The sequence below is a fragment of the Erpetoichthys calabaricus genome, chromosome 14 (assembly GCF_900747795.2).
Source record: "Erpetoichthys calabaricus chromosome 14, fErpCal1.3, whole genome shotgun sequence".
Classification (NCBI taxonomy): Eukaryota; Metazoa; Chordata; class Cladistia; order Polypteriformes; family Polypteridae; genus Erpetoichthys; species Erpetoichthys calabaricus.
This window is the reverse complement of record NC_041407.2, coordinates 92,364,467-92,373,935: the sequence shown is the minus strand read 5'-3', so window position 1 is coordinate 92,373,935 and position 9,469 is coordinate 92,364,467. Positions and strand designations below refer to the sequence as shown.

Genomic DNA, 9,469 nt, shown 5'->3' with positions numbered 1-9,469 from the left:
TGATTAATGGTAGACAACCACTGGCTCCTTATAGACATTGATAAGTATTCATTTTTAGATTATTATTCAGTGGTTAAGGGCTCCATTTACAAGGAAAAAGCTGTTTTGACTTCCTGGTAGAAAAATAGGTTATTGTTTATGTCAAACAAGATCATATATGAGGTGTAAGCAACATAAAGTGTGTGATAAGAACAAATATCTTCATTAAGGATTTAGAACTGCTGACTTTAGGTTCTTTAAAATAGCTAAACCCAAAAAAACATATACAACCAGTAACACACAGATTAAAGCAAAGCTTTTTATTGCAAGTATTAGTGAAAGTTACACTTCAAACTGAAGCAAAGCAACACTAAAAGCAATAGAACTAAAAGAAAAATAATTGATAAAATAAGAGTCAAGTCCTTGTAGTCTACAGTGAATGAGGATTGTAATCTTGGGCTGTAATCAGAAGCCTTTTGGTACAGGTTTGGTTTGTAAACCATAAATAATACTCTAAAAACAAGAGAGACTGGGACACAGAACTTTCTCAAGTGTATATCGTACCAAAAAAGAATATGTTGCCATTACAAATCAGTGCTAAGAGATACATGTATCCCAATTTGCTGGCTTAAATAATGATGAAACAAATATACACAACATAAAAATATCACAGGTTTCTGGAAACAGCCCAGATTCATGTTTCTTTAGAAACACATGGCTTTCTTTACAAGTAAGCTAGATCTCAACAGTTTATCCAAGATGAAGCAAAAAAAAAAAAAAAAAAAAAGTCAGATTTCAGCTTTGGTTTTGGTAAAATAAGAGTAAAACAAACAATATATACTTTGCTGTTTCATTTTTTGAGGAAAGTCAATAAAATTGGGATTAATATTGAATAAAACATACTCCGGTCCCAACTACAGTGTTAAGCAACAATAAATATGCACTCTAAGTACCCATGCTAGTTTTGTCATTCTCAGGCTGCACCGGTAGTAAGCACATTTATATTAAAAAAAAAAAAAAAAAATATGACATCAGCATACAAGTTACTTTTTTCCAGTTTAATACCTGTCACGAATCTGTTAACTTTAATAAGAGGCCTGTGTAGCACATCTGAAATCCACCTTGTTACACTTTGAAAGCAATGCATTTTAGATGATTGACTACAATGGCTTTTTAAAAATATATAAAATTAACATAAATCACATAATTTGGACTTACACAAGAGCTATTTATAAATATTCAACCTATAAATAAAAAGGTACTTTAATATGCTATGTGTTGTAGACTATTCAATTGTTATATCTGTAATGGCATGTTAAAAGTGCAATATTAGTGCCTATTATACTTTAAAAAATAATAAAATGGATACTTGGTTGAAGAACCCATATAGAAAAGGCACAAAAGTTGAACCTTGTAATTATTCAAAGCTAATTGTACTTTCCTTGCAAGAGATGGGTATTTAGATGAAATATGGATGAGTGGGCACACTGCACCATAACATGCAGGGGTTTTCTTGTGTTAACAGAATGACAATCTTATCTGTCCTACGTACTGTATGAACTTTACTATGATAATACAAACCACTCTATAAAACTGACAGAGAGGTTTTAAAATGCTATGGGATTCAGATGTTCAACAGGCTGTTTCACAAGTGTACGAAAACAGGTTTTCAAAACTGTGGCTTCAGTCAGTTTCTGCCAGTATGGGCTGGCAATGCATCTTTCAGGTATTAGTCAACTATTTTAATTTCAAATTTTACAGATAGTAATGGTTTTTGTTAAGCCCATAAGATTTGGACTGACTACCAGAGTAACAAGTGGGCACTAAAAAAGACAATCAAAATGAGTACCAGAGTGACACCATTCATAAGTATAAACTGGAGTGAATTTGACCTTTAAAGATTTAAGCTTGGATACTACCTAGTTTGATTAGTGGTTAAAAACAAGAATAAAAAGGTGTATTAGCATAAAAAACTACCAATAAACATTAATGTAAAAGTAAAAAAAAAAAGTCAAAGGTAATGTGGCTCATATTGTACAGAACTATTCTTAAAAATTAGTTTTGGATTTCTAAATAGTCCAGCAAGTAAATAAAAGTGCAGCAAAACTGAGAGGGGCATGTACAGGTCTCACGTGAGTCACACCGATTACAGCCAATGAGCACACAGCAGCATTGAAATAGCAGCTGGGCACAGCCGGAATTTAAATTAAAAAAAGTAAAAACTGCTTAAAGGGCAGGAGATAAATGCTGCTATGAATGGATGCAAACGGTTGTCTCATTCCAAGTCCCATCTTCACTGTAGCATAAGAAGTTTTAAAGGAACAACTGTGTTCACATACATTTGCAATAAATATACAGAAATAAAAAGTCCTGATAATAAAACAAAAACTTTGTCAAAATATTAAGACAACAAATCTGCTCCTTCTTACATAGTTTAAAGAATATTTATCTGGCCTATCCAGCGTAAAGCCAAAACATATGTCTCCTTTCTTTAGTAGTAATTGCAGCATTCCAAGGTTACGAGGTGCAGTGTTTTGAACTCTGACTCGGGGCGCATCTCAAACGCAATTTTTGCTGGCCTGGGCTTCCATTAAACCTGCCATGGCTGTCTATCATTATGATCGGCAGTGATCAATAACATGCCAGGCCATAGTCTGCTGCTCGATGGTCAAGGCAGATGGATAGCACTGGGCCAAGCAGACAAAATTGCATTTGTTGAGCTTTCTAAAAAGCTCACCCCACTTCATTCCAAAGACTCAGTGCTTGGTCCTGGCTGAGTATAGCAGCTCATAGATACTTTCAGGTTCTTGGCAATAGGGCTGATATATTCAGCCTCTTATGAATCTGAAAAGAAGTTTTCTATTTAATTTTTTCTACAGCACCATCTTCAGGAAAGGCACTTTCTGTGGACTATTCTGCTGAAGTTGACCATCAAAAAAAGGAAAAATAAAAAACACACTTTTTTTTTTTTTTTTTTTATATATAACACAGTCCAAAACATAACTTTCCCCCATAATCAGCTTCTCAAGTAATACACATCCCAAAAGCAATCTTGCCCTCAACAAAGCTTATGTTGCCCCATGCCCCACTTGGATTTGCAGTATGCCAAAATCCAAATGTTTTTTGGCATGTTTAAATTTAACCTTCTTTTTATCCTTCTGATTTAAAACCAGGCATGGAGAGCTTAATTTACTGATTTATTTTCCCCATCACCACATTCTAACACAGTTACCAGCTAGATACAGCTGACTCACAAAATTCAGTCCAGCGATGGTTTTAACATCAAGACAGATATCCCACTGGGGATACAAAGCAATCATGATTTACTTAGAACGATAAAATGAATGATGACCTATTGTGTTATGCAATTTGAAGAAATGTGTAGCATCTGGAAATAAAAGCAGCAAAAAAAAAAAAAAAAACATGTTGTAAGATAGCTCAAGGCACTTCCCCATCATGCTCTGCTAGGAGATGGAACCATCATCTTAGCCCTGTAGCTCAGTTACATTATATGAAGGGCCTGAAAACATGTAAGTAACTGAGGGAGCAAAGGCTTTCCCAGAACTGCATGGAATTCAAATCATTCTCACTAGCAAATTAGATACACTCTTCCAAGTCTCCTTTTGTATTATGTAATCAGACTTGCTTACCAATAGAAAAGTACTGATCCAGACTGAATGTTTAATTTAAAATGAGCTTGATTGTAATAAACTATGCAGTGTTCATATGAACACATTATCCAGTTTCTTACTGTGGAAACTCTGCTCAGTACAATTACTAATTTAATAAAATAATAATTCTCCAGTGCAATAACAACCCTGACAGCATCCAACTTCCATACCAGAGCAAGCTGTTTCTGTGGCACCATATTGATCAGTAAATGAAAAAAATAGCAGCAGCAGCTGCTTAAAAAAAATAAAAATAAAAAAGCCACCGTACTGTTAGTAAAAACTCAGATTATATGGCTATCACAGTTTAATGTAGTAAGAGCAGTAGCTCCCTAGCTTGGTGGGTTTGGGGTCTAAGAAACATCAAAAGGTGGGTAGTAAACAAAACAGACATGCATGGAGTGGTATACTAAATTGCACAAAAAGACTGAATGACTGCAAGATGTTAAACTGAATTTCAGAGTTGGGCTGAGGGTGAAGAAATCAGTTTAATAAAAAAACAAAATCATGTGTATTTAAACAATTTCTAAAAGTGCTCCAGACCTAGGTCATTTCATGACTACTGGTAGAAGAGTCTGGATACTTTTTTTTAGGGAACAGAGTGCTTGGCTTTTGACAAATGTGTTAAGAAAAAGTAACAAAATTTTTCTTGCATCATCTAATCAACCTACAACACCTTTCCACTCTCCATGCCATGACTAGCGCGTATAACTACCTTACTTCAGAAAGTGTGTCTTCCTAAAATGAAAATTTCACTTTTGTTGAAATGCGATGCAAAAGGTGGACATGGAAAACGCTGTCCTTTTTCATTTTACAACAATGTTTTATTTTATGTTAATGACTAATATGTTGTGAGATTCAGGTAAGGAAGATGCAGGTTTTTATGTGTATGTATACATATTGTGTACATACATACATACACACACACACACACATATATATATGGGATATAAATAGACATTTTTGACAAACTACTTGCGTTTATTGGAGTGCTTGGAAATATCTAGTAAATTTCTCTCTTAGGTTTAAGTTGTTGTGGAATATCTTCAGCATACTGTCTTGTTTGATTAGAGTAAGCAAGATAGGTTCTAATACGCTCATATTAATAAACTGCAGAAACATGATCAGGCAAAAAGCCTGGTTGAGCAGAATAATTTGAAATAAGTCCTAGGACACTGTATTCTTTATGAAGAGTGTTCTGTAATAAAGAAGAAAAAGCCCAGTACTCTCCATAAGTCCTGACATACTGCCTTGTTTGAATACAGTGCTCTAAAAGTCTATCATTCGGCTCAGTTTGAAAGGTTTTGAAACAGGATGAATTACAATGAGTGAAATAATTTCAAGCAAGCTTTTCAGTCAAGAGCAAGTGCTTGGGATGGAGATTTAGCACATTGCTCAGTTCAGATAAAGTGCTCTGTAACAGGATCAAGTGTACTGCTAGGTTTAGACAGCATGGAGAAAATATTTCAGTTTTAAACATGGAGACAGGGAGGAGCATAATCTCAGAATATGAAAAAATACCGACACTCAAACTAAACAAGAGGCAAAGAAATGCACCTGGACACACTCAGTCAAGTAGCTGATCAATGGACCAGCAAGCATTAAGATCTGGAATGGTCAAACCAGCGCTCCTTTATTTGTTCTTCTAGACATTAAAACTAAATCTTTCAAATGTTAGAAAAATACGTTTAACATTAAAATTATGTCCCAGTCATTCTAGTCACTTTCATAATTCTATAGAGAATCAAAAAAAGATCTGTCTTTCTATCATAATGACTATTGAGCTTATCAAGAGACCCCCCCCACCACCCTGACATTACACACAGAAGGGAACAATTTCTTTGTCTTAAAGTATCAATCCACTTCCCATCCCTGTAAAACTTTGCCCACCCCACATGCTCAAAACTGCTGAAGTTCTCAACAAAAAATGCTTTATTCAGCAGAATAAAGTGCCAAAAGTAGAGAAGCAAATCTTTCCACGTCTATGGTTCACTAAATTGTGTATTGCCTCAGAAAAATGGTCAGTGTTCCCTTTAAATATGTGTTTCTGCCTTTGCACAGAAAACTTAAGTTTCTGCCAGTACTGGTGTGGAGCAGGGGCCCCATCCATCACCATATCATGATCAATACATAAAGAAAACAAACAAACAATTACACACCACAGCACCATCCAGAAGGAGTTCAGTGTAGAGACTCCACTGGGCCATGCATGGACAGACCTTTACTTCCTTTTCAATTATTATTGCACTAAAAGTTAGCAACAATGTGGGACTGTCAGTTACATTGAAAATGGATAATGTCCATTAAATTAAAAGTAAACATAAAATGAATGCTGCCACTATTATCCTAGCTAATATTAAATTAATAGTCTTAATTACTCTAATAAATATATTTAAAAGAAAAAAAAGACATTTGAAAGAATCACATTTACTTGAAACTGGCCTATAGGTCCTACATGTGAGCTGCCTCAGCCACACAGAGGACCCCCTCCCCTTCCCCCCCCCAGCAAACCCTAACCCCCACCATCCACCTCCTTCCTCTGGGCAGCAGTGCCACCATCTTCACAAAAGGCAGTCAGTTCGGCGCACACTTGGCACGAAGGCGTCAGTGGTTATTGACAAGAGCACTTTGCACACAGCTATATGATGGTGGCACTTTGCTCAAAACTAAGCAATTGTAAAATACATCGTATATCAGCTCACTTTCGAGTTGTGCTCATAATGGCGCTCTCAAATGCAAAGGAGAAGTCAACATTGGCTTTTTTTTTTTAGGCTGGGGCTGAGCACAGCAAGTCTGGAGGTACAAACACCAAGGCAGCGATCGGCTAAACACCACTCCAGCGGTAAGGAGTGCAAATATACTTTGGGTTTGGCGACAATTATTATTACTATTACCATTATTATTATTATTATTATTAATATTATTATTATTATTCACATTGTCCCCTTGCTTCAGCAGCCACAGGGCCAGGGACCACGAGTGCAGTTAAACTAGACCAATGTTTAAACAACCCATTCTTGATTTGAACTTAAAGCACAGCAGCCACAGCCTTGACTTCTGTGACATAAAGGAGGTTTCTCTGTGTGCAGGGGTCAGACTGACCCACAGTTTTTCTTTTTCTCTTTTTGTAGCCTCTCTTATTCTATCGGCTTTCACTTTTTTTTTTTTTGCAGAGAAAGTTGCACTGCCAACAACTTGAGGTAAAGGCAGAATAAAGAAAAGGGACTATCAGGAAAAAAAGCACAATACCCCATATACCCAACCACCCTCAGAAAATTGTAAAGTCACCAGCTCACCCTGACAACTATAGGATGAGAAAGAGTCCTGTCAGCAGCTGGCTTTTATCATATTGCATAATTGTGCTGGGTTCTGTCTGGACACAGCGAGTGCACTCCCAACCCTTCCCAATATCCCACCCCACCCTGTCTGGCCAGTTTTAGAGTCCTCCACAAGTCTGCACAGTGACAGAAACAGTAGCACTGGAAGGTGCAACTTATCAAACTGACCCTCTTGGAAATATAGGCTGCTTGTGGCTTGGTTCTTTGATCCTGTGAGGATTCAGGCTCCATCTTAACTTTTCCCTCATTCTTGGTTTTCTCTCTCTTTCAGGCAAAGTACATGGTGCGTAAGGTGTCGTGGTGAATCTGCACGGCTTTGGCCAGCGCCTGGGGGTCCCGACCATTACTCTGTCCAGACACATGGCTGCCCTCCGCACTGCAAAAGCAATTAAAAATAAAAAACAAAAAAAACACCTTATGTTAGAATTCACTGTCATAAGTTAATGAAACAGCAGATTGACATTTAGCCTTTCATTTTAAATAGGTGGTTGCTAAAGTATAGGCAAAATATCACATTCAGTTGAATTTCTGATTGAGATATAGCTTATTAGAAAGATAAGGCCTGAGACTCCAACACAAGCCCAGCACATCAGTTAACCAACAAGTGAAAACTAGTTTGATTCTAATGGTCACAACACAACAGTAATCCATAACTGTTCGTTCATTAAATGCACTTCAAAATGAATAAATCTTGTACTAATAAATAAGCTGCATTGACCTGAACAGAGTACAAAATCAGGAAAAAAAAGATGGACAGGAAATAAAGTCACACAAAAATACACAGCCAAGAGGCTCTATTCTCCTAATCATGAGAAACAGATTATCTCATCAAAGCCATTAATTAGAACATGATGGAACCTTATGGAGTATAACTGGGCCAGTGGAAAACACCACTAGTTTTCAACCAATCCAAACAACAGTTTGGTTTTGTTTGGAACCCCATAGATATGTATATTACTACTCCAGTGTATGCTATGGCAGAATAGACAGTTAAAAAAGTGGTGTCTACTTTTTGCCTTGTTCAATCTGTATTTTCCTTTGGACAAAGGAATTAGAAGAAAGCAACCCAAGTCAAGCCAGTAATGTTATTTACTTTATTTCAATTTATATTCTATTCTATTGTATTTTCTTGACCACACCATATGCTACTTCTGTCCAGCAGACCTTGATTTATCCATGAAATAGTGGGTCAGGACAAACTTCACAAAAGGTTTTGTGGCAGCACAGAAAACCTTGACCTGTATCTCATCGGTAGTTTGTAGTGTTGGAAATCCAGACACTCAGCAGGAAAATCCACAGAAAAAACCACATACCTAATGTTCCCTTATAAATTGGCAAAAAAGACAAATATCCATGGTACAACAACCTTGCAAAGTACAGGAAATTATGAGGGAATCCCCAAGGAAACCGACCTGTCATGTTCCTTGTCTACTAAGTGATAGCGTGCCCGAAAAGCTACCAGATGTGCGTAATAGGCAGGTGCTGGGATGGACACAGAGCGAGTGCAGCGCACATACGTGTGACACAGCTGGTAGGTCAGGAGCTGAAATTCATCAGCAGTGAAGCAATTGTCATCCCAGAGAACATGATAGTGCGATGGGCGGCTGGTGCCCTGTCAACAGGTAAAGATAAAGCAGAATATTTCAAGACTTCAACATAAAATGACAACTTGCAGCTAACTACATACAATAAGCATTACTAAACAGTATCTTTTACAGTTACTAAATACAGTAGTATTGTACAGTTCTTTAAATGTATAGGACTAAATCAGCAACCTTTTGCGCTACTGTCCAACCCATACTGTAAGTTTAGTATGAGGCCATACTAAGGGCTGTACTTTTCCCCTAATATTATAGTAAACAGATTCCTTATTTACTTATTAAATTATGTATTTCAAGTTGAAATGCTGACAATTCTTTATAGTACATGTCAAAAGTCAGTGGCTCACAGAATAATATTGCAGTAATTAAATTATCAGCATAGAGCAAGGGTGAAAGGACAGATAACAGGCAAGGAGAAGAAAAAAGGATATCCAAGCACAAACTTTGAGAAGGAAATTCCTTTTGAAGCTCAGGGATCCAAGGCATTCACATTATGTGAAACTCTGTTTCTATGTGCAGTATCTGGCAAAGTACATTTAAGAAACACTTTGTACAAGCACACACGCTAAAGGGGAAAAAACTTTATTTTTATTTGTAACTATGATACAGTGCTTTGAATAGAAGTGATTTTTTTACTTTATTAGTTTGCATGCAGAAAAATTAGAGTTTTTGAGGAGTGGGGGCACAATGGATACACCAAGTCAACTTCTTTTAATTTCCAGCATTTGTTGAACTTCAATCAGTTTAATTTCCAACTTTCTTACATCAGTTTTTAGAGAGTAGGTAGACTTAAAGACAATTTAAGAGATACTGGTGCCACCTAGTGATTCAAGTGCAACTCCATGGGAAAACATAAATGATATCAGTAGAGATGACTAATATT

The 9,469-nt window shown here is 36.6% G+C and overlaps 1 protein-coding gene across 2 annotated transcripts in view; it reads right to left on the bottom strand.

Moving 5' to 3' along the window:
• Positions 1-284: 284 nt before the first annotated feature.
• LOC114665166 (protein argonaute-3) overlaps positions 285-9,469 on the bottom strand; it is a 53,067-nt gene continuing 43,882 nt past the window's right edge. For both annotated transcript variants that reach the window (XM_028819585.2, XM_028819586.2), the window contains exons 18-19: positions 8,398-8,597; positions 285-7,361 (exon numbers count right to left, since the gene is read on the bottom strand). In XM_028819585.2, the coding sequence (XP_028675418.1) occupies positions 7,253-7,361; positions 8,398-8,597 (309 nt within the window). In that variant the 3' untranslated portion in view covers positions 285-7,252. The remainder of the gene's footprint in view (positions 7,362-8,397; positions 8,598-9,469) is intronic.